The sequence below is a fragment of the Leptidea sinapis genome, chromosome 24, assembly GCF_905404315.1.
Source record: "Leptidea sinapis chromosome 24, ilLepSina1.1, whole genome shotgun sequence".
NCBI classification, from domain to species: Eukaryota; Metazoa; Arthropoda; class Insecta; order Lepidoptera; family Pieridae; genus Leptidea; species Leptidea sinapis.
The window spans coordinates 11279129-11305671 of record NC_066288.1 but is presented as its reverse complement, the minus strand read 5'-3'; the positions used below and the strand labels follow the sequence as shown (position 1 = coordinate 11305671).

The following is a 26543-nucleotide window of genomic DNA, read 5'->3' as shown; positions in this document are numbered from 1 at the left end:
CTGTGGGAGGCTCTACAGGAGGAGGATTTACAGGATGCCGGCTAGATTATTGGCACCATAATGGTGCCTATTTCTGTGAAGCAGTAATGTGTAAACACTACTGTGTTTCGGTCTGAAGGGCACCGTAGCTAGTGAAATTACTGGGCAAATGATATTTAACATCTTATGTCTCAAGGTGACGAGGTAATTGTATGTGTAGTTTTTCAAGAATCCTGAGCTGCACTGCATTGTATTGGGCAGGCATTTTCAATTACCATCAGCTGAACGTGCTGCTCGTCTCATCCCCTCATTAATCTTTTAAAAATAAATTACCCTACTGAAAATAATGTTATAGGGATTCTACGAATATATTGGCTGAATACAATTTATTGAGTGTGTGTGCGTGTGCGGTGTATGTGAGTGTGCGTGTGTTATACCTATCTGTTTTTAATTTATATTTCAACAAATGAAATAAATCTATGTGTTGTGTATTACAACTAGAGCTGGTAAATCGATATTAGTATTCGTTTAATTGGACTGTATTTGATTATATTATAATTGAGGAATTAATGTGAGTCCTCTTAGATCCCTACCCCAATGTGCAAAATCGGGCCAAAGATAAAATAGTGACTACTAATTTTAAATTTTCTCGCCTCTTCCTGCCTCAGATCCAGCACCTTAACTTCCAGAGCGATGCACAGCACTCGTAGCTCAGTAGAAGTTCGTCATGGACGTTAAATGGAGACTTATGAATTGAAACCGTTACGTAAGACGCAACAATAGAATAAGGGGGTTTTCAGAGTGCAAAGTCACAGCACCTCTTCTTCGTAGTGGTCGGCCGCGGCCTCTCGACACGTGTGTGTGTCGCTCGCACAAGCCGGTGGGCGTTGACAGCTGTCACTTCGACAAGATGAGGGTAGTTAGAAAAAATAACTTAAGCAGTCAATTCTATCCACCACCGTCATTTGCACATTGATCGAACCCTATGTTTGGGTAATCTGAGTAGAAAAGTGTGTAAAGTTAAGAAGGGTTTTATTTAAACACCTGCATTAATCAAAAAAAAATCTACAATCTGAGTAGAGTAACTGAGTCTAATTTGGAATATTTATAATTCGTAATTTTGCACTGCACGTATTCTGCAAGTTCACTAAGATTCGTAATATATAATAATAATAAATAATAAATTTCTGTTCGTGGATAATGTCTGTTGAGTTCATTTGCCAAAACTTGATCATTATGTACTGAAGCGTTTAATTATAAGGTTTTTACTAACATATTCTGCAAAAGTAGAACTAACTAATTAAATAACAAGTTGTATGTTCAGCAAAGTTCTTTCAGGACAATACCTACTGCAACCACACCCATTATTGCCACAAATTTATTACTAAGTTTTTACCAACAAAGCAAAAGTAGAACTAACTAACTAATTAACTTTGTTGCAGTAGAACAAGTTGTGTGTTCAGCAAAGTTCTTTCAGGACAATACCTACTGCTATAAACTATAACCTATTTTTGGCATAAATTTTATATGAATTGCATTACAAAAAATTTGACACTACATTGGATAAAGAGAATAACACACATATTTTAATATTTATTGGCTATGCATAGAAATGTGATTGAATTTCCTGTTATTGCCAACGGTCCCATTTCTTTGAAACGGCCAAAGCGAAAAATATGAGATTTGTTGATGTAACTTTATCATTGAAATATGAAACAAGTTTATAGGCAAATCTGATTATTATTCACATTCCGATACAGATATTATTAAGTGCCACTGATGTGAAAAATTTTGCTGTGGGCATGATAATACTGGCAATGCTGCCAGAACTTTAAAGGGAAACGTAACACGTACGGAACAATCTTTTGTTCTCTATTTTCTATGAAGTCCAAATCACGAAAGAGATTACCACGTCCAAAATATGATCCACAATTACTACGGTCAACGGGAAGGTAAGCCACTCTCTCATCACAGAGAGTATGTCGAACAGATGTTTAATCAGATCCCTCTATAGCAACAGACGAAACAAACTAACAGTGGTTTAGTTTGATGCCTATGCCCCCTGTGTGAGGGCGGAAGGAAGGTGTCAGGGCTGAGCCCTATACCCCGGAACTTCTCCTACGACATTGGGTAATTAACATGAGTCTTCGCTGTTCATTTTTTTATTTTTTTTGCGTTGTGTCCTTACTAGAAGCTTCGTTAGTCAGTCAGTCCTTTCTCGTTTCCGGCATCTTGTGGGATTGTCGTCCACCTCTTCGTTTATTCCTCTTGATTCGTGTAGCGGAGCAATTCCCACCAGTCATGTGATGGTGTGAAGAGGCCGGATCATATTTGTTGCTAATCTTCGTATGAAGGAGTCTATGTTTTCTATTTTCAAGTCTCTGGCGAGTCTAGTCTAGAGAGGCAATTCTCTTTTGTAGTGTTTCTTACCTAACGTGGTTCTCCCACATTAGGTAAGAAAGGCTAAACGAAACGTATGGTTTTTCTGTGCTTGCAGGCGATCCCGGTACGTTGAGGCGAGAAACGGCTACCAAGCTACCTCTGTAAAGGTCAGCTTGGACAATATTTAAGTTTTATAGATCATCACTTTGGTTCGTATTGAGAGCTTGAACCACATGATTGGTTGATGTTGTAAAACTTCCACCCAGTGCCCTGTGCTGCCTCGGGGCGCAAAAAGAATAGGGTAGTCCCAGGTCCAAGGGTGTCGTAAGAGGCGACTACGGGCTTTTTGAAAGTGGGAGAGTCACGCTGCTGTCTTATGACGTCAGCACAATCGGGCCAGACTCGTCCGGGTTACTTACCACACTCGCACAGAATACCGGCGTGAAGTAGCGGCCTAGTGCCGCTATGTTTCGCATAGGTTAGTGTCGAGGACCGGAGGCCATTCCCCCCCGTCCTTTCCCCCCCCCCCCCAATAAAATATGAGAGCGGTCCTAAAAAATAAATTACCCCAGGAGGGTACCGGCTCTTGTAGAGCCGGAGAATCCCTCCCCGAGCATTCGCGCTCGGGCTGCCCCTCGTATTCTGGGGAGGGCACAGTACCGCGTATGTCACAGGACAAACAGGGCAGCAACACCACGGCACCCCGCTCCACGCTTAATGTGGACTTTTGTAACATCCGGGGAATTCACTCAAACACCATCCACCACCACCTTGAGACGGCGCAGCCGGCCTTGTGTTTCCTTACGGAGACGCAGATATCTCGACCTAGCGATACGTCATATTTAACGTACCCCGGGTACAAAATTGAGCATAATTTCATGCCTCATGCCGGGGTATGTGTGTACGTTAGGGAGGATATCTGCTGTCGCCGTCTCGGCAATTTTGAGGGTAGGGGCCTGTCTACTCTCTGGCTCCGCGTAGATTTAGAGGACCGCGTCCGCATCTATGCGTGTGTCTACAGGTCCCATAGTGGTAACGCAGAAACGGATCACCTCATGGGCTGCGTTCAAGCGGCATTTGATGACGTGCTTGCTCAGATCCCCTCCGCTGAAATCGTAGTCTTGGGTGATTTCAACGGGCACAATGCCGAATGGCTTGGATCACGTACCACAGACTACGCAGGGCGATCTGTGCATAATTTTGCATTGGCGTATGGTCTGTCCCAATTGGTTGAGTCGCCGACGCGGCTCCCGGATGTGGATAGCCACATGCCGTCCTTATTAGATCTTCTGCTGACTACACATCCCGATGGTTACCAGGTCTCTGTCGACGCCCCTCTCGGAACGTCCGACCATTGCCTGGTCAGGAGTGTAGTGCCTATCCGACGCCAACGTCGCAGACCACCAGCGACCCGCCGCGTTTGGCACTACAAGTCAGCAGATTGGGATAGGATGCGTTCCTTTTTTGCATCCTACCCTTGGGGCAGGGTTTGTTTCCTTTCGGATGATCCTAGTGCCTGCGCCGTTGCAGTAGCCGATGTGATACTGCAGGGCATGGATATTTTTATACCAAGCTCTGTAGTACCGATCGGTGGCAGATCACAGCCCTGGTTCGATGCGTCAGTTAAAGAATCATCTGACTGCAAAAAACAGGCGTATCGAACTTGGGTGGCGGCGCTGGGCTCAAAGGATCCGAACTGCAAAGTTCTGAAGAGGAAATATAACCGTGCCTCCAGATTTTTTAAGCGGCAAATCGCCCGTGCGAAATCGAAGCACGTCGTCAAAATTGGCGAGCAGCTTTCCAGTTACCCGACCGGAACACGCAAGTTCTGGTCGTTGTCGAAAGCTGCTCTTGGTAACTTCAACCAGCCGTCCATGCCGCCGTTGCATATGAGGAATGACACCCTGGCCCATACGGCAAAAGAGAAAGCTGATCTCCTGTGCACTCTTTTTTCCTCCAACTCGACTCTTGACGACAATGGAAAAACACCGCCGACCATCCCGCGGTGTCAGAGCTCCATGACTGAAGTACAGTTCCGACAGAAAACTGTTAGGCGAGCTCTGTTTTCGTTGGACGTCAGGAAGTCGAGCGGGCCGGATGGCATTTCTCCAATCGTGCTTAGAACGTGTGCCCCTGAGTTGACGCCGGTGCTAACGCGTTTATTCCGGCACTCTTATTCAAAAGGCGTAGTCCCTGATTCATGAAGGTCAGCCCTTGTCCATCCGATCCCAAAAAAAGGAGACAGTTCGGATCCGGCAAACTACAGGCCTATTGCTATTACCTCCCTACTCTCCAAAATTATGGAGAGCATAATTAACCGCCAGCTCTTGGTATACCTTGAGGGTCACCAGTTGATCAACGACCGGCAGTACGGCTTTCGCCATGGTCAGTCGACTGGCGATCTTCTGGTATACCTAACACACAGATGGGCGGCGGCTATTGAAAGCAAGGGGGAAGGCCTGGCAGTTAGTCTGGATATAGCGAAGGCCTTTGATCGTGTATGGCACAAGGCGCTCCTCGCAAAACTTCCATCATTTGGGCTTCCCGAGAGCTTATGCAAGTGGACCTCCAGCTTCCTCACTGGGCGCAGCATACAGGTCGTTATCGACGGTTATTGCTCGAATCCCAAGCCCGTGAACGCTGGAGTGCCCCAAGGCTGTGTGCTATCTCCCACGCTGTTTCTTCTGCATATCAATGATATGTTGGACACCGCCAACATGGATTGCTATGCAGACGACAGCACTGGTGATGCCGTATACACGGGCCATGCAGGTCTCTCTCGGGAAAACGTAGACCAGTGCCGGGTGAAACTTGTGTCTTCTATCGAGTCCTCTCTCGAGAAGGTCGCGGAATGGGGTAAGTTGAACCTTGTCCAATTTAACCCCCAGAAGACTCAAGTTTGCGCGTTTACCACTAAAAAAACCCCATTTGCCGTATCACCGCTCTTCGAGAACACTTCCCTTAGAGCCTCGCCTAGTATCGCAATACTGGGTCTCGAAATCTCGAGCAATTGCCAATTCCGTGGCCGTCTGGAGGGCAAAGCCAAACTGGCTTCAAAGAAACTGGGCGTCATAAATAGAGCACGCCAATACTTCAAGCCGGACCACATTCTAGCGCTCTACAAAGCGCAGGTCCGGCCTCACATGGAGTATTGCTGTCATCTCTGGTCTGGCGCACCCCAGTATCAGCTCGATCCATTTGACCGCGTGCAACGCAGAGCAGCTCGAATTGTCGGGGACCCAGTACTCTGTGAACGGCTGGATCACTTTGCGTTGCGTAGAGACGTCGCTTCATTGTGTGTCTTCTACCGCATTTATCACGGGGAGTGTTCCGAAGAGCTGTTCAACCTGATTCCTGCCGCCGAATTTCACCTTCGCACGACACGCCACAAGTTACGATATCATCCCCACCATCTGGATGTGTGGCGGTCCTCCACAGTGCGGTTTTCAAGGAGCTTTCTTCCTCGTACCACGAAGCTGTGGAATGAGCTTCCTTGTGCGGTGTTTCCGGGACGATACGACATGGGTACCTTCAAGAAAAGCGCGTACACCTTCCTTAAAGGCCGGCAACGCTCTTGTGATTCCTCTGGTGTTGCAGGAGAGTGTGGGCGGCGGTGATCACTTAACACCAGGTGACCCGTACGCTCGTTTGTCCTCCTATTCCATAAAAAAAAAAAAACCCAAGGGTGGGAAAAAAGGGGTGATTTATTGTTCACTCACAAATTTATATGCTGAGTTGTGTATTGCAAAAACAAAACCTGACCACGAAACAGCTTGAGATCTGTCAGTCTCTCCTGTTTCTTTCAGTTTCTTCAATTCTACTGGTGCATGTTCATCGTGAGGTTTGTGAAATACCTTATAGTTCGATTCAGGCAGGCAACGCGAGCACACGTGCCGCGTTATCTGTCCTCCTTCGAATATTCTTATTACCTGCGTTATCGCACTATCTGCTCAGGCCACCTGGGCTAGCTATTGTTATCGCGCGCTATTGTTCGGGACTCTTTGAGTCTCGCACCTGTTACGTCCCTTCGCGGAACGTAGCTTAGTTATTATAAGTGTTAATTACCCGGTTTCACGATCGTGTTAGTTAGCACCTGTGCTGTGTTTCGCGATTCTGCACGCTAATCGTGTGTGTTGTGAGTGTTGCAGATCGTGCCGTGTGTGTCTTCTCCGTGGGGGCCTGCACAGCGTGCATCGGGGTTCCGGCCCAGCCGTCTACATCCAGCAAAGCTAAGTCTTAGGCTTAATTATTATTATTATTAATTTCTTTTAATTTTGCATACTTTATTATTATTAATAGTATTTTATTAATGTGGAAGTGTACAACTAAACTATAGTTGTCCACTTTATTATTATATTCCCCCTCTGCCTGACTCGGGCAGCGGGGGTTGTCACCCGCTTAACCTAATTAATAACAACCATGGCTTCACCAATGGTTGCCGACAAGGGCCTTCTACGCGCCCTGCTAGATGAGTTATTTACGGAGAAGATCGCTCCGTTAATTAAGGAAACAATAGACATCCAGACATCGAAATCCAAAAAATATAAATCGTCATCTGATGGCACACCCGCGAAGAAAGCCGCGGCCACGACTGGCTCCGCTCCCGCGTCCGCGCCCGCGCCCGCTAAAGCCCGCGTACCGCCTCCGACGAAGCGCCCGCCTCCTATTTTTATAGGAGACCGAGGCCGCTGCTCCGTATAGCGTATTTTAACGCCCAAGGCCTTAAGCCTCAACTAGACTTGGTGAAGGAGTTCGCTCACGAACATCAATTAGACCTATTCTTAGTGCAAGAGACATTTCAAAAACCACGTATACGCGATCCGCGTATCGCTAATTATAACTTAGTCAGGAATGATCGCACCACCCGTATGGGCGGCACCCTCATTTATTTTAAAAGGACTCTACACTGTATACCTATAGATCCTCCGGTCCTCACTAACATCGAGGCCTCTGCCATCCGGGTCAGTATGGCGAATCACCAGCTGATCACTGTTATTTCAGCTTATCTTCCGCCCAACAAAAAAGTATTATACACAGATATAGAAGCATTACTCGGCCACGGGGCTGCAGTCATAGTGGGCGGGGATCTTAACGCCAAACACTCCAGCTGGAACAGTAGAGCCACAAATAGAAACGGAATCTTATTAGATTCGCTGACAGACACGCTGAACTTTTCAGTAAAAGCACCCGACGAACCAACACATTATCCGGATAACGTCGCGCACCGACCCGACATTCTAGACGTTGCGTTACTTAAGAACGTAACGCTCAATGTAAATTCAATCGAGGTTTTTCACGAATTAGAGTCAGACCACCGGCCCGTCGTCCTAGATCTAGGCCCACCGGTTAACTTTCAACCACCGACGAAAACAGTGATCGACTGGCATCGGCTGGAAAAGGATCTCGAGTCTATCAAGTCCGACGACCTTGACCTTATACCGGACGTCATCGACTCGGTCGACACGGCTCACAGTGCTATCTCTCATGTGACGTCACATATACAGAATAGGATCAAGGCCTGCTCCAGGCAGGTTCCGACGATGCAACCGCATCGCCTAAACCTGCCTACAGAGGTCAGGAACTTACTCACACAGAAGCACAGAGCCACTAGACTTTACGACAGGTATCCGTCGGTCGAGAATAGGCGCCACCTCCGCTACCTACAGCGGGTGGTACGGGAACGTATCGCGGAACTCCGCGGCGAACGTTGGGACCGCTTGCTCGGCAACCTTAAGCCATCACATGTGGCTTTCTGGAAGCTGCCTCGCGCGTTCAAACAGGAGCCGCCCACTGTCATGCCTCCTTTGGACAGACCGGGACTGCAGCCGGCGCTCGATGACGATGAGAAGGCTGAATGCCTCGCCGATAGCCTCGAGAGTCAGTGCTCTCCAAATGCAGCAGCCGACCCGACACACGTTGACGAAGTTGATCGTGAAGTTGAACGTCGCTCCGCTCTGAGCCCTTCAGGCGATGTAATAAAACCCACCTCTTACGAAGAGGTGAAGCTAATCATTAAGGAGCTTCACTCCAAGAAGGCCCCGGGGCCCAACACAATAAACAATAGGGTTCTTAAAATCCTACCCTCGACTCTTATTACTTTATTGGTTACCATTTTTAATATTCTATTGTCTAATAGCGCGTTCCCCGAACAATGGAAAGATTCCATTGTTATCGGTATCCCAAAACCCAATAAACCTAAAGCTAATCCGAGTAGCTATAGGCCTATTAGCTTAATTAACTCGATCGGGAAACTTTACGAAAGATTAATTCTCGCGCGTCTTAATCATTACATCGCGGAGCTCAACCTGATACCCGACATACAGTTCGGATTCAGAACCGCTCACTCGTGTCCCCAGCAGGCTCACCGACTCACCGAGTACATTCTCGTACGGCGTCAACTTCACGCTACCACGGCAGCCGTGTTTTTCGATGTCGCGAAGGCATTCGACAAGGTATGGCACAACGGCTTAGTATTCAAGCTGTATCAACTGGGAGTGCCAGACAGGCTCGTGCGCATCATACGAGCCTACCTTACTGATCGCTTCTTCCGATATCGAGTAGAGGGCACCCTATCCTCACCCAGACCCATCAGGTCTGGCGTGCCACAGGGTTCAGTCCTCTCTCCCACTGTTTTCTCGCTCTTCACGAGCGACATTCCCAAGTTTCCGAGTGTCCAGCTCGCTCAGTACGCTGACGATACGGCACTCTACTTTGGCTCCGCTCTATTGAACCGCTCAACCTTGAGCAGGAACATTAAAGTACTTCAAGCCGCCGTCGATGAACTAGGCAACTGGTTCAGAAAATGGCGGATTGAAGTGAACCCCACCAAGAGTGCAGCGGTACTCTTCGGTAACGCGAATAGCATCCGCGCTAAAAAACGACCGACCGACGTCATTAAATTGTATGAAACACCCATACCGTGGGTGAAGGATTACAAATACTTAGGAGTCACGTTCAACAGCAATATGAACTTCAAGAAACATATTGATACGGTATGCAATAGAGCCCGATTTGTCCTCAGTCGCCTTTATCCACTTGTGTGTGGGCGAAGCAAACTTCCGCTCAAACACAAAGTGACGCGGTACAAAACCATCGTACGGCCCATACTGTCATACGCAAGCGTCGTTTTCGCGCACACCCGACCGAGCTACTTACGTCGTTTGCAAGTAGTTCAAAATAAATTCACGCGCATGGCAACCGGAGCCCCGTGGTTCATCCGAAACGTTGACCTTCACCGCGACCTAGAGCTTCCGACGATAGCTCAACACTTTAAAGAGATCTCGCGACGCTTCTTTGACAAGGCGCCTAACCATCCCAACATTTTGGTTAGGAAGGCATGCGGGTACACCCCCCTTCACCATAGTCTCAACCCAATAAGCCGTCCCAGACACGTAACGGTAGACCCGGATGACGATATCACCATCGCGAACGCGATACCCACACAAACACCGACACAGACACGCACACACCGCCTTCGCAGGCGTAGGCGCGGTCAACCACCGCAAACCACTGGCACTCGTCACTTTGACGATGGCCAGCGGCCCGCACCCTAGATACACCACACATTGTTTTAATACCCGACGAGACGTTAGTCCTCGTCCTGTAATCGTTTCACTACACTCACTAACACACGGACTGACTGACGGACTGACATACACCACTTACACAACCACAAACACACTCCACAAACAGACACAAACACAAAGATACATGCACACTAACATTACTACTTACACACATACAAACATACATACATACAATCATAAACACATACACACACACTTACATACATTACACTAAACATCACCACACTCGCCGGCGAGTGTGTTCTTCTCATCTTTTCATCTTCATTTTCATTTTCATTCTCTCTCCTTCCCACAAGCACACAGCCGGTCTGAGGTTCGAGTCTCTTTAGGAGACGCCCCGCGACTGTTGTTGCGTAGTCTTTGCGGCCTCCACGGCCCACGTCCTACTTCGCTGTGAAAGCCAGGGCTGCTAACAGCACAGAGGAGGTTTTAGTCGGTATGGGTCGTCCGATTACGCGGACAGTCGAATCCGACATATTACGCCCCGTTCCGGAGCGTAAATACGTAACAGTATTTCCTCCTCTCAAAAAAAAAAAATACCTTATTTGATTCTATAATTGTATAAAGTCTATTCCATAAAGCCATCAAAGTATTGTAACTCTTCTACGTACCATTAAGGTAGATAGATATTTTAAAAGTAATCAAAAATTAAGAATATTTTAATTAGTAAATTAGCCACTAAAATAGTAAAATAAATACTTTTTAACGAAATAATTAAATCGCCGAAAAAACGGAATAGCAAAATATTATAAGCCTTTTTTCGCAACTACCCTCGCCACTACCTGCCTAAGCTGATGTCTGAGGAACTCCCATGGAGGCCGGACGTCAACTACCTGGGAGTAACAATTAACCGGAGACTCAGCTTTTAGAAGCAAGTACACAAAACCATAGGGATGGCGAAGGGTGGTCGCGGTCAAATTTATATGGAACTAATTTCGAGGTATATTCTATCCAAAAAAAAAGAAATAACGGGTTGCACTCCGGAAGTGCCTAAAAAAGTGAAAACTTGAAGATTAACGTTGTGCATTCTAAATATTTTGGAATGGTTAGGGAATAATTTAGCTCGAATTGCTTTATTTATCAGTATTAATGTACTAGCAATTATGTAGTTAAATACAATATTAATTCATTGCGCTATCGTACACAATTATGAACAAAATAACACTTCAGAACTGTTACAATTATTTTTACATTAAAAAGTTTATCTCTCAGAAAAATCAACTTTCATCCAACGACTGTCTTACGAATTTTCGATCAGGCCACGTGTCCTGACGCGAGTTTAACATTAATAATTTAAACCAATTCCAAGAATAGTGCTCAACGCCGCTAAAGAAGTTATCACTACAAAAAGAAGAATTATCAAAATCAGCTTATTAAAATGTATTTATTGTAAAATGTTATGAGTGGTCATACATAACAAACAGTGAGTGAAAATTGAATTATCCCTTGCTTTCCTACCCTTAGAGTTGGATTTTTTTCATATTTTTATAGGACCAACTTCAACTTCATTCCAATAAAAAAAAAGTATAAAAATCGAACTATTCTGTAAAAAGTTATATGCGGTGTTATGTTCGGACGATCATAGAAAGTATTTGAAATTTATTTAATTCTCATCCATTGGTTTTGTTGTCAGTAGATATATGAGTTACAAGAGGCTTGGTAGCTGATATGATGATATGATGATACAATTAATGGTCTAGTTGACCAACTAACGTCAGGGTGTCGAATTTGCGTGACGGTCTGCGCGCGCTTATTTAAAGTTCACTCCGATAATTTTTCCTTAACATGCCAAAAGATGTATAAGTAACTTCATAAAAAAATATACGCGTCAACATAAGGTTAAAAATCATGATTTTCATCTCAGTTTTTATATTATTTTTTTTATTTTCATACTTACTATAATAATATGCTTTTAAAAATACGCTAAATAATAAAAGTAGCTGCTTTCAAATTCGTTTACGTGAGCATCTCTATGCTAATGCTAAACTTAGGCATAAATATATGGATAAGTTGCTGAGTATCAAGCAAATATTTCGCTTACCTTAATAGAAGTTTATAATATGATTCTGGCTCGCACCCAACTCGCTGTAAGCCATGTCTTCAATAAGCACTTTTAAGAAAAGTTTTTGAAATATTGTTATAAAATAGCATTGAGGCTTATCGCACGGCAAAATAGGCTTATATTTCCTATCATTATCACCACCTTATCTAAGCTATCGAATATATATATTAGGTGAGTTACAATGCTAAAAGAAGACACACAAGGGTTAGTTGGTTAGAAGACAAACAATTGCAGCTCGAATTGTTGGGGACCCAGTGCTCTGTGAAAGGCTGGATCACTTGGCGTTGCGTAAAGATGTCGCTTCATTGTGTGTCTTCTACCGCATTTATAACGAGGAGTGTTCCTAAGAGGTGTTTAACCTGATTCCTGCCGCCGAATTCCACCTTCACACGACACGCTACAAGTTAGGATATCATCCCCACCATATGGATGTGTGGCGGTCCTCCACAGTGCGTTTTTCAAGGAGCTTTCTTACGTACTACAAAGCTGTGGAATGAGCTTCCTTGTGCGGTGTTTCCGGGACGATACGACATGGGTACCTTCAAAAAAGCGCGTACGCCTTCCTTCAAGGCCGGTAACGCTCCTGTGATTCCTCTAGTGTTGCAAGAGAATGTGGGCGGCGGTGATCACTTAACACCAGGTGACCCGTACGCTCGTTTGTCCTCCTGTTCAGTAAGTTTTATATTATTTTGGTTAATGAACAAAGGAGAGTAAGGATTTGAATTCCGTGGGCCGAGGGATATCAGGAGGAAGGAGATCATTAAAAGAAGAAGACAGTCCAGAGATCCTTCATCAAGTCTACACTCACAAAGAGAGCTGTCTCTTATATGCAGCTTAGCTAGATGAATGTACATGCATGCCCTAGCCTTAACCTACAGATTGTACATGTAACGTAGCAAGAGAACCCAAAAATTCTGAACGGCACTACAACTGCACTCGTCACTTTGAGACATAAGATGTCAAGTCTCATTTGCCCAGTAATTTCACTAGCTACGGCGTCCTTCAGACCGAAACACAGTAATGCTTACACATTACTGCTTTACGGCAGAAATAGGCGCCGTTGTGGTACCCATAATATAGACGGCATCCGGTGCAATGGTGCCTCCCAATTAAAGTGTTTACATCCTAACCAATGACATTATATACACAAAGAGACAATGTATGCACAATTTTCTCCATAGTCATATGTCAACTGTCACTGTCCGAATCCAATCCTAAATTCAACATTCCCAACCTGAACTGAATAAATATTTTACATTGCTGCATCAAGAATATTTTAAACAACTGGGGCAATGTATAAATATAGGCGAAACTTATTATGGTGTAATTTGTGGCATGTTCCATATTTCGGGTTTATTTTTGTCTATGACTGTGATGTCATTGATCCTAATTGATATACCTTAACTTAATATGTAAGAATCCATCTCTTCTCTGTGCCGTAACCGAGATATTATTACAGATTCTTAAATTTTTAAGCCTACCAGATTTTAATGTTTACAAAGGTAATGTAATCTAATATATTATATTATTTTCCTACTGCTACCGGCCTAATACCACCCAATACGTCATAGATGTTGGGTTATGTTAGTTACGTGACTACCTACAGCTACACATATCAGAAACTATTTAAATCGAAAATTATCCCTTGTCAATCAACGTCGAGACAGGTTTTGTTTGAAGTTTAATGGATGAACCTAACCTATCGTAAATTTACTGTGAAACCACAAACTATAGACACCTACTAGTTCGTGCAATGTAAGCGTAGCATAAAGCTTATTTTCGTCCGTTGCTTTACCAAGTTAGGAGTACACTTAAAGTGTGTTATCTATTCTCCGATGAATGCGTATAGGTAGATTGAAATAAACTACTTTTTAAAAGGTTTAAATCCTTATTTTTAAAGTTTATTATCAGTTAGAGACGGAAGTAACGCTCAGTACTTCCGTCAGAAAAAAGTCAATTGAATCTATTTTTAACCGTTATTCTTAAAAGGTTATAAATTTGTTTTAAATAAATTGTTTCAAATTGCTCAGTATTATTTTTTGGAAATCTCTACGTGTATTTGTTTATTTATTATTACTATAAAATAATTAATAAATAAATACTTTCAGAAACTTTCTGACGTTTGCGACATTCGTTTTTTTTTTTGGTTTCTTCGTCCATTAATAGGACAGGCAAAGGGTTGGAGCCTATACAGCCACATTCGTTAATATTCAATAACAACGTTTTGATATGTGCTAGTAATAATGTAACCTTCAATTACTGAAAATATTAAAAATATTAAATTGGTATTAGTGAATTTTAGATGAAAATAATAATCAATTAAATGAAATGGCGGTGTCCTAGGAACATTTTACTCTTTCATCAACAAATAATAATAAAAGTGAAAATTAAGACCCTGATAATAACCCGTTTATTTTTTAATGAATCCTATCAATATAACATCTATCATTCTTTGTAAAATATATAAAATCTTACGTGTTAAAATATTAAAATTATAATGGATTTTTTTTATTCTAGGTAGAGAAAATACCAACTTTGTTCAAAAGATGAGTTTAGGTATATAGACAGCATTTGCGACAAAAAATAGCAAGCAAATCTAACAATGCTTCCATTTCTTCAACAATACGAGTTCAACAGTATGAGTGTTTAGTTAGTAATATATTTATGTATCTGTTAATTATTCCTAAAGTTAAAAAAAAAGATTACACGCACACTTTTTTTTTTAACAAGGCAGCCATTTTCGAAATCGTAATATTATTTGTGCTAAATTTTTAGAACAACCCGACGTATGACGTGTTCCATGTAATGCCAAAGAATGTGATATTATAATAGTACTAGACGTATAGAAAGTCTCGAGCGAAGCGAGCTTGGGAATTGAGCCACACCAAGCCTCAGATAGGTTAGTACGAAGCAACCATCCCTTTCGTGATTTTTTATACATTATGAGCTCCGGGAAGCGGGAGACATCATCTACTTATTACCCAAGTATTATATACTAGCTGACCCGGCAAACGTTGTTTTGCCATATAAAGTATAATTCACGCGATAGTTTTATAAGTAATAAAATATTGCCTATATTATAGCCTGTACATCATTTTGTTCTATTGTCAATAGTTTTTGCAGCGCATGCAAAAATAGGTTTTCGATTTTACACCTTGTGTTACAAAATAGCAATTTTATTACGGATCCCTAATTTTGAAAAAAAAAAACATAGCCTATAGCCTTCCTCGATAAATGGACTACCCAACACTGAAAGAATCATTCAAATCGGAACAGTAGTACCAGAGATTAGCGCGTTCAAACAAACAAACAAACAAACACTGCAGCTTTATAATATTAGTATAGATAAAAATCAGTTGTTATACTATAACGTACATAAAATTATAATTTCGTGAGTAAAGTGTCTGGCAATGAATAATGTGATTTTTGATAATATTCTGAAGGTAATACCGAAAAGTCGCACTTTATTATTTGATGTATTTAGATCGGTATTTTACATATTACCGCTTACCTGCCAAAGCCACTATAATCCAAACTCCGTAATGGTCCATCGTTCTTACCTGTGTAAAATAACGTACGTCTGGGGCTCATGGGCTCTTAGACTATAAGCATTATTGTGTGTTGGTCTGAAGAACGCCGTAGCTAGCGAAATTCCTGGACAAATGAGACTTATCTTATGGTAATCTTATGTCTCAAGGTGACGAGCGCAATTGTAGTGCTGCTCAGAATTTTTGGGTTTTTCAATAATCCTGAGCGGTACTGCATTGTAATCGGCAGGGCGTATCAATTACCATCAACTCAACGTCCTGCTCGTCTCGTTGCTTATTTTAATAAAAAAAAATACTTATACTTTGTAATGATCGTATCTATCGGGTATGTATACGGGTAAACGCCGAATACAAAATATTAATGTTGTTCAAAATTTTCGAACTTTACCTAAAACAAGTATTACTATTTATACCAGGGTAAATTTAAGTTTAATCGACCTTCTAACACTACCTTAGATTATATACATGGAAACATATAATATATTCAGTATCTAAGGTATAAAATTATGAAAAATGAATTATTATGCATGTACCTATACACACACACACATATATACCTTTTTTTATTGAATAATATGTTGGTATCTAGTATGTCGACTGTGGTTGAATGAATGGAAAACGTGATTACAAAAATTGTAGTGTAACAGTGTAGGAGATAGCACACAGTCTTGGGGAACTCCAGCGTTCACGTCCTTCGGGTTTGAGCAATAGCCGTCGACAACGACCTGTATGCTGCGCCCAGATAGCTGGTCGCCAGTGTTATGTATACCAGAAGATCGCCTGCCGACCGTGGCGAAAGCCGTACTGTCGGTCGTTGATCAACTGGTGACCTTCTAGGTATACCAAGAGCTGGCGGTTAATTATGCTCTCCATGATTTTTGAGAGCAGGGGGGTAAAAGCTATAGGCCTGTAGTTAGATCCGAACTGTCCTTTTGTTTTGGATCGGATGTACAAGGGCTGACTTCCATCAGTCCGGGACTACGCCTTTTGAATATGATTGCTGGAATAAACGTGTGCATCAGTGTCAACTCAGAGGCACGCGTTCTAACCATTGTGTGAAAAATGTCATACGTTCCACTTCTTTACATTTAACGAAAACAGAGCTCACCGAACAGTTTTCTCTCTGAACTATATTTCAGGCATCTCTTAGCTCTGACACCACGGGATGATCGGTGGTGTTTTTCCGTCGTCGTCGAGGACTTTGGAGAATTGGAGGCAGAAAGAATGCACAGAAGATATACACAAGCATAGTCGCGGACGCGGTCCTCAAAATCTACATGCAGTCAGAGAGTTGACAGGTTCCTAACTCCTAAATTGCCGAAACAAAAAATTATGCTCAATTCCGTATAAATAGATTTAACTGCCAATTTATCATAATTTTTATGAAATTACACATTGATTTTTATAAAACAAAAAGGACTTAAAATACGCTTAATAATCATATATAAAAAATAGATCTATAGAAAATTTACTCTAAAAAAGTACTTAGCGTTTACGTCCATCAATAATTTCGTTATCCAAATTTACTAAGCGACCATTTCGTTAGCATTTGCGGAAAGTAAATTATAGGTACTTAAACAACAACAATTAACTAAATGACCCACTTTAAGTTAATAATCAAATCTTAATGGGCACATGGCAGTACGTTAAAATAACTAACCGACAATAACTATAAAAATTATGTAATTTTTCTTTAGGTAAGTAAAAGAGACTTATCGACGAAATCGAAAAATACCACTGCAACAGCGCCAATAACTTCTTGTAATGCTCAAATTGCCACGAGAACTAGAGTCTAGACTAGTGGTGGGTGCTAAAAGTTATAACAATTAATATTAACTGTTAACCAGAAAATACCATTAACAATGTTATTAATAAATACTCTAAAAGACTATATTTAACTTCATAGTTAATTTTTTAAGTCAGGACTCGGGTACCTAATTATTAATTAATGATCTGTGATCAGCGCCATCTATCGAAAACCGTTATGGTGTCGTATTATACTCGATAGATTCAATCACTGTGTTCGATATGAAAATACGAAATAGTTTCTGAAAGTGACACTAGATGACGTATAATCTGAGACTATTTATTTAAAAGTGAACATAGATGGGTAGACTATGTTTCAACGCCATCTAAAACACTTTAGTACACTATATTAAAATTATCGCAACTTCTATTATTGCAAAATAGACTAATTTTCATAAGTGACGCTAGGTGGCCGACAGAAAAATACAATGCAAATTGGTGCCTTATTTTAAATACCATAAAGTCTATGTTTATTTAAATGAAAAAAATTAGCATTTATGTTATTAAACCTGAGAAATATTGATCAAATTTGCTATTTATGACTTAAGCAGTAGCTATCATTTTCACTTGCACGATAAATTAGCATTTAATTTTCCAAGTCTTCAATGAATTAGGTAAAACATATAGGTACATTAATAATTTGAAATTATAACGAATGTGTTTTTCTCTGTTCAACTTCAGTGTTACTCAATTAGTCATGATTTTGTATAGCGGGGCCGTGTCGAACATTATTGTTTCGGAAATATTTTTGGTTTTTAGTTACATTTCGGTTATTAAATTAATTCTCTATTATTTCTAATACCGAAGTAGTTGATTAGTGTTCAGTGTACAAAAACTTTATCATATTAAAATAACTGTAAACATAATATTTAGGTCTAGGTTTAGTGTAAGAAAAACTTATTTATTATTATGGCGGAACGACGACGTACTGCTGCTATATGACTATTTTGTGAGGAGTGAGAACAAAAGTGCTGTTTGCAACTTGTGCAGCAAGAGTCTATCTATCAGTCCTAAGCCTGTTTAAGTATGAAGGAAAATTCATTGATTGATGTGATCTATTTAAATTTAACACCTCGTACCTAGTTTAGTGACCTGTCTAACACCCAGTAACTAACCGATTCATAAATACCAAAAAAAATGCAGATTGTTTAATATTCTAATTAATAGTAAATAACTGCTAACATAAATAAAATGTTGTGCTAATGTTAAATTAACAAATGGTGAAATTTAACTACGCAGTTAAATATAACGCTGTATAGTTACTTGTGAATTGTAATTTTTAACAGTGTTATAATAATTAGCGTTTTGCGTAACATGTTATTTTTTTTCGCATAAGCATTTTAACAAGTTAAGCAATATTAACGATTAACCCCACCTCTAGTCTAGACCAATGTATAGAGTGAAAAAAAACTAACTCAACGATTTAAAAAGCGCATTTTAGGTATTTTGGCGCTTTAGTACTATTGCTCTTCCAGTAACGTTGTGATGTCAGCGCCATCTGTTCGAACTTCTTTGAACCTTGTGGTTTTGCTGGACTCTTATGTTACAACGATAGTTAATGTCCTCTTGGTGTTAAGCAACTCTTCTAGATGTCGCTTGGGTAGAACATTACAAATAGTCTCAAAATTCAAAAAGTCACGTACTTATTGATCTGACAATGACAATTGACGATACGTTAGAGACAAGACAATAAAAAATAAAGTCAGTCAGTCGAAACAGGTGTTCGAAGTTTGTATTTCCTTTATTTTTGTGATAAATACGTACCTACATAGTAACTGGGTACCATTTATTAACTCATTGATACCTACTAAGTAGTGTTTTGTATTCAACACAAACGTAAAATAACATAATAATTATAAATGTTCTACTTTGAACTGAAAAGTTAATATTTATATTACTGAAATTTACAATAAAATTAATGCAATACTCACCTGCTTAGTACTTATGAGGGAGGCGACCAAATAATATCATGTAAGTAATATAGAAGCCTTAGAATAATGACTCATTCATGTATAAATGTATTAGGTACTTACAGAGAGTATAATAATATTATGTACTGTAAGGTGCTTAATCAGAAATACAGTAAATATTAAAATTTAACTCGAAAAAACCATAAATTGAAAAAACAAAACGATATTATTTTAAAGTATAACATTTTATAATTATAGTTTAAAACTATATTCAATTCAAATTACATGTTATAGAAATCTGTGCCTAGTACACTTGGGATCACAAATAAAATTTGGTATACACTCACCGATTACTCCATCCTTCTAAAGAAGAACTTCTGTACTCTGGTGTATATTTCCTTTGATGCACACTGTTAAGTTTATTTTTTATTTTCACACTGAGTCTTTTTGGACTTCCTGATAATTTAATTCCAGACATTTTACTGTTTTATACCACTTAATTTATTGATTTTAGAGTTGAAACCAGGATGGAAGCCTATGATGAAGAAATTGTTGATACCGATGGAGAGTTTGCCTTTGAAACTGACCATTTAGCCCTTAGAGGAAACAAAGATTACTGTAAATTATTGAAGCACATTGTTAAATTAGAGGCGCAGAAGCAACAAGTACTAAAAGATATTGAGGAGCTATGTGAAGCTAAAAATAAGGCATTAGATGACCCTTTATCTTTTTGCGAAGCATTGAAATTGGACTCTCTCAAATTTCCACCTCATCAAGAAATATCTGAAATGCCAGATATAGATTGGAGCAAATATGGAATTGATATTTCATTAGATAATAATAGCCAAAAAGGTAAAGATTTTCCCGACCCGGAAGTATTGGTTCGGGGCAGAATATTCACTGATGATAAACCAGAGACATTTAATCAGTTATGGTCCTGTGAGGAACAGAAAAGATTGGAAGAATTGCTGGAAATATATCCAGAAGAAATAGTAGAATCTAGAAGGTATAAGAAAATAGCTAAAGCTCTGGGCACCAGAACCACCCAACAAGTCATGAGCAGGATTCAGAAGTACTACATGAAGTTAGCTAAAGCAGGCCTACCAATACCAGGTCGAGCACCAAGAGGCATAACAAAGAATAAAAATAAGAAAATATTTTACAAGAAGACAACATTCTTTCCCCGACTTCATGTTCCAGTAAAAATGGAAAATCCTGATGATAGCTGTGGCGAATCTCAGGACATACCCTATGAGACACCATCCGGAAATAAAAATATGTTGGAACTGTTGAAAGCTGCTAAGGCTCAGAGACTACTTGATGAAAGTGTACCTGTTTATCAAACTAGAACCACCTGTGTTGGTTGTCAAAAGACTGGATTCCTTGGTGCTCGGTGGACAGATAATGCGGGAACAGACTATTGTACTGATTGTTTGGTAAGACTGCTGCCAACCGAGAAATTAATACCATTAAGAGAGTCCTCTTAAATCTTGTATAAATATTACTGGATAATACATAATAAATAAAATGTATGTTATGTTTCAACTTATTTACCACCATTTAACATTTTTAATATATGTAGGATACTTCAATTAGAACTGAACTGGATTATACCCACACTTATATTCACTAAACACATCTTTTTCAACACAAATATCTAGTTACATAACCTTTTTAATAATTTATTTAGTAAAGTTTAAATAAATGTCATGACAGTGTACACTCAACACGGCCGATGTAGATCCACTGATTTGGAACAGTAAGCACAACCCTTCATATACACTACTATCTAGATAGGCAACTGAGGGCTGCATCCAATGTCCACTGCACATTGATAGACAGATTGTGAATCAATCAAAGATAACTAGGTAGCATCATTCATGTGGCACTTCATCGATCATATGTATATTAGTGAGTACGTAGATTAAGTTTTCTTTAGTGTTAATTCTGCCAATATTTGTTTTTAAACAATTCGACATGTGTTTCGCCTTTACACGAGGCATCCTCAGGACGTGTTGTCTCGCCAAAATCTGGCACGAAACCAATGTCTTTAACGGAATTAACACTAAAGAAAACTTAAATCATTTATATAATTATGGATTTCCGCAAAGTAACGCCTACTTCAATAAATTGGTGTATTAACAATGATAGTGATATGTGTATGTTACGTCCAAGCCTATACCTTACAAACACTTAGGTATCAATATTAAGTGTGTGTAATTGCTAACACTTTTAATCCTATCATAGGTAAATGATTTCTTTTAGTCAATAAAAATTGTGTTCAAAAATGGAGTGTGATTTTATTGTGAAACATAAAATTTCATTCTTTCTTTATTTTCATCTGTCAGTGGTGGTGGCTAAAGAGGGTCTTTTTTATGGAATAAGAGGACATTAATCGTTATGCTCACTGAATGGCATTGGTTGCGGCGGCGTCGCGTGGCGAGTCTTTTCCTTCCCTAAAATATGTGCGAGGGGAACGATGGATGGTCCATGTGTTATAGTTAATAAATCATTGTATTTGTTGGATGCAATTACTAATTGTGACACGACCATCATGTTCACGGAGCATCTTTACACAAACAATGAATTCAAGCTCTAATTGTTGATGATGAAGAGTGGCCGTTCAGTTTCTTATATGTTCTTCTCACGGGCTCTACTTTTTACGAATATATGGTAAATTTGTAATTTAAGAGAAATATTTGTAGTGACAATTCAAAATCGCTTAGTTTAAGCCTAATTGAATAAAGTTTATTTGAATTTGACGAGTTTGACCCGTACGGTCACCTGGTGTTAAGTGATTACCGCCGCCTTTAGAGCCGCCGAGAGTTGTCGGCCTTTTAGAAAGTTGTGCGCTATTTTTTGAAGGTACCTACCTATGTCGTATCGTCCTAGAGACACCAGGAGGCTCAGTCCACAGCTTCTTTGTGGAAAGGAAGTGCATGGAAGAAAGTTCCTTGAAAACCGCAATTTTGAGGAACGCCACTCATCCAGATGGTGGGGTTGATATACAAATTTGTGGCGTGTCGTACGAAGGTGTAATTCGGTTGTAAAAATCAGGTAGTACAGCTCTTTGGAACCCTCCCCGTGATAAATGCGGTAGAAGATACACAATGAAACGACGTCTTTACAAGTGATCTAGCCGTTCACAGAGAACTGGAACACACTGCAAGCAGCTGTGCATTGCGGTCAAATGGATCGAGCTGATACCTAAGCTTTGTAGAGTGCTAGAATGTGGGCTCGGTTGAAGTATTGCCGTGCTCTAATTATAACGCCCTGCTTCTTCGAAGCCAATCTGGCTTTGCCTTCCAAATGACCGCGGAATTTACTTGAGATCTCTACCTACCTACCTACTAGGCGAGGCAGTCGAGCGGTGATACGACCATAGTGGTTATTTTTAGGTTCCTTATTTTATTATGGTACCTAAACGTGCAAACTTGAGTCATGATGTACCTAACGCTTGGCATGAGGGGAAATTAATGGGAATGGTTTTCACGGAAAGGTCTACAGACCGTAATCTAGGTTATTTTTTTTTGCGAATACAAAAAATAAATGTAGTCTCAAAACTGCTTGAACCCTGACTTGAGATTGAGCAGTAATGCCCCATATTATAATTCCGAACTTTTACACATTTTTCGTAATAATTATGTATATTATATATATCTTTCTCTATAAAAATTTCGTGAAACGTGTTTCGTTGTTTGTCCGCGATGAACTCCTAAAGTAGTTCAGAACCAATTTATTTATTTAAAAGTAGGTACAATAATAGATACCTAACAAGATAAAACTATCATCTAATAACAAGTACAGCATATTTTTATGATCCTGATATCCTATTAAAATTGTACACATCATTCACCAAATACAGTAAAAAAAAAATAAGTAGACACAACAGAAATTACATTAAAACGAAATTTAAGTTAAACATTAAATTATCTTACGTAAACTAGCAAGTTTTATAAAGAGTATTTTTAAACAAGTTTATATTTGTGAAGAAACCATCAAAATCAGCACAAACTTCGTTAAATTCTCTACAAATTCTCATAATCGGGTTGTTATGCGATACATTACTATTTTGAGAAATTGATCGAAAATAGACATGGAATACGCACAGATCGTGTTGTTAAAAATTAATCAAATTTGCACAATATGTGCAGTTTGATCCAAAATAGCTTTTATTTAAGTAGATTTAAGATGTTTTAATTTCAATAATTGATAAGTTTTTGACGCACTTTTTCAGAGTTCCACTGTGACAATATGATTATTAGGAACAGAGAACAGGAAGTATTTAATGTAATGGTAGAACTTCTACAAATGTCGCAATTAACTAGAAAAATATAGATAAATTTTGATATGAAATTTTGTATAGGTACTTTATAATAGGCATTTATTTTAGGTGAAGCGAAACTCACCGCTCACCAGCTTTATTGTAGGGGAGAGTAGGGTAATGGGAGTCAGTGGGTAATGGGAGACACCCCCACATCCACACAATAGTACTTACGTAGCCGAAGGTTATGTCTGCGATATCTGTTGTCTTTGTTTGACTCCGATTGCCCCCAGGGTGACTACCATTACCCCCATGTCGGTGTAATGGGAGTCAAATCTGTTTTTTTTAAAACTTTAATAATATCCGAATGTGAATGCCAAAGTATCTGAAAATCATTTCTAATAATAGTTAATTAAGTAAATAATGTTTAAAGGCGGATGCAATAAATAGTTTGTTTATAATTGGAATTTTATTTGAGTTCTCGCTTAAGTGACCCCTTTTATTATCCCTTTCCCCTCTTTTCCCCTATACCTACCTATACCGATAGTTAGAGATATCTCTATTGCATAATACCTTTATTTGCTTCTTTAAATTGTGTGTGGATTGATACTTCTTTTTTTTTTACAAATATCAGAGATGCCCGTGTAAGGCATCGGGTACCTATACTACCTATAGATATGACGTTTTACTGTTTTTGTTGCATCACTGTAGTACGTAATAAGTGCCTAGCTATATTGTAATTAAAATAATTTGTAAAATGATGAATCTTGAATTAAAAGAGTAGCAATGAGTATTAAATAAAATACTTTTTAAAGGTTAAAAACACGTTTAATTGTAACTGTTATTTTACGTTAGTTTTTGCGTAAAAGTTGCATTTTTTCTATTAAGTATTTTAGTTAACCCGTCGCTTCGTGACCTATAAATAGAGCACGTTTTCAGGGGGACTCAGGAACTTGAACTTGTTTCGTGACCTTCAAATCAAATCAAAATCACTTTATTCATGAACTGAATGTCAAAAAAAAATTTTTTGTTATTGAATGTACCGCTATTTTGTAAAGGGTTGAGCTAATGAGAAAAAGTAGCAACAAACTCATTTCCACTCTTTTAATTCAAGATTTACATTTTCATTCTTTTACAAATCATTTCAATTGCAATATAATATGTAAAGTGATGCCACAAACATACTCAAACGGCAAATAGTCAAGGGGAAAACCTGAGGTTAGCAGTGTTAAACATATATACATAACTATATATAACCATATAAATAGGGCTTGCATGGTAGCAGAAGAAACGGCTGCGCATATACTTTCAAAATCGTTGAAGTTAAGTTCCGATCCGTTTTGGTATTCTCGTATAATTTCCCTAGAACGGTAACTAAACTATAACTGGATCGGGGCCGCGCTTCATCGACTTTAGAACTACAAGCTCGCTTGAAATTACCAATATTGTTCTACCAAATCTAAAATATAAATTCTACTACTATTAAAAGGGTTATCTATGCTCGATAAGATAATGTTTTAAATTTTTAACTCAACCAAATGTCGAAATTTTGTAGAATAAACATCTCCCGACATTGACTTTCGATCTTGTTACGATAATACGCATCATGCTATTTCCCTAAAACGGTACGTAATTTCAACAAGATCGGAACTGAACCGTCAATTTGTGTTACAAGAATACGTAATTTAAATTTAGGACATAAGGTCGCTTCGATCCTATTCTCGTTTTATTACGAGAATAGGGCTACAGGTATAGCGACTTACCATGCTCAACATCTTAGCACCTTAAAACACTCCCGGAAGTCTTTGGGATGGAGAGGGTTCTCCTCTCCTGAGGTTTCTGGAAGAGTTGGGATGGCAAGAATAACAAATATATTTCCAAACACTAAAAATACTTGCACAGTCATCGAATTGTGAAAATTAGGCCGTTTATACCATATGTAAGTATTCCTTATTGATTAAAACTAACTACTGAATAACGGTCAATATTAAGCCAACGCGATCAAAGGGACTTATCGGCTAGAGTTTACCCAACACAAAGCATAGCTCGACTTAAAATTTAATCCGGTTAAGTCTAAAACAATAACAGTTGCTAGTTCCATATGAAATCTGTTATTCAGTCAATTTGGTCTTTTGCACTAACGATGAAAAAATATCTTGAACAGCGGAGAGTGAAAGTTAATAACAAAATGGCCGACATGTATCGTTACCAACGTTGCATGATATACTTATTTCAATCTGTACCCCACCAAAGAACAACTTTATGAGTTTGGAAGTTTAACACGTTTCAATTAGATTCTTGGTTTACGAAAATATGGCGATCGGAACTCCTAACCGCAAAACTTCGCTGAAATTTCGCATAACTTTACAGGTCCCTACTTTATTGTGTTCAAGTTTGAGTATAATTACCAAGTGTGCAATAAATAGATTATTAAGTTTTCCACCCAAAGTCTTGAGGTAAATCTACTAGGTAGGGTTGCCGACAGTAATTTCACTTTATAATCTATACCTTACTCTTGGTAAATATATTATGTCAAACAACTCAAGACGTTTTTAATATAGTAATAAAAAATAAGGGGTTGTACTTATTGTGGCCCCGTATTACTGGGTGCCCAGCTCATCCACCAAGACTAGGATGCCAACAAACAGATCAGTGTGAACAAAATTAAAATGCTCTTTAACGTATAAGATTAGATTTGGCGAGTAGTTAATAAATTGTAGTTAAAACCTATGGATTAACAAAAAACTCTTCATCGATACGTAATCACCTCAAATTATTCTAAGTAGGAAATACTAATTACTTAAGAGGTGAGAGGCTCCTTTACACAGGATGCCAGCTAGATTATGGTTTCCACAACGCCTATTTCTGTCGTGAAGCAGTAATGTGTAAATATTACTGTGTTTCGGTCTGACGGGCGCCGAAGCTAGTGAAATGACTGGCAAATGAGACTTAACATCTTATGTCTCAAGGTGATGAGCGCAATTGTAGTGCCCTCACAATTTTTGG

The 26543-nt window shown here is 39.6% G+C and overlaps 2 protein-coding genes across 3 annotated transcripts in view; one reads left to right on the top strand and one right to left on the bottom strand.

Moving 5' to 3' along the window:
• The window catches only part of LOC126971902 (GTPase-activating Rap/Ran-GAP domain-like protein 3), a 327877-nt gene that overhangs the window by 152004 nt on the left and 149330 nt on the right, over window positions 1–26543 (bottom strand). The window lies entirely within an intron of this gene.
• Window positions 19059–20810, top strand: LOC126971853 (ZZ-type zinc finger-containing protein 3). 2 transcript variants are annotated; one of them, XM_050818360.1, is made up of 2 exons: window positions 19059–19091; window positions 19788–20810. In XM_050818360.1, the coding sequence occupies exon 2, from the start codon at window positions 19801–19803 to the stop codon at window positions 20758–20760; it is 960 nt and encodes a 319-aa protein (XP_050674317.1). In that variant the 5' UTR covers window positions 19059–19091; window positions 19788–19800; the 3' UTR covers window positions 20761–20810. The 2 variants fall into 2 exon arrangements, with proteins under 2 accessions (XP_050674317.1, XP_050674316.1); XM_050818359.1 differs by lacking the exon at window positions 19059–19091 and adding an exon at window positions 19102–19334.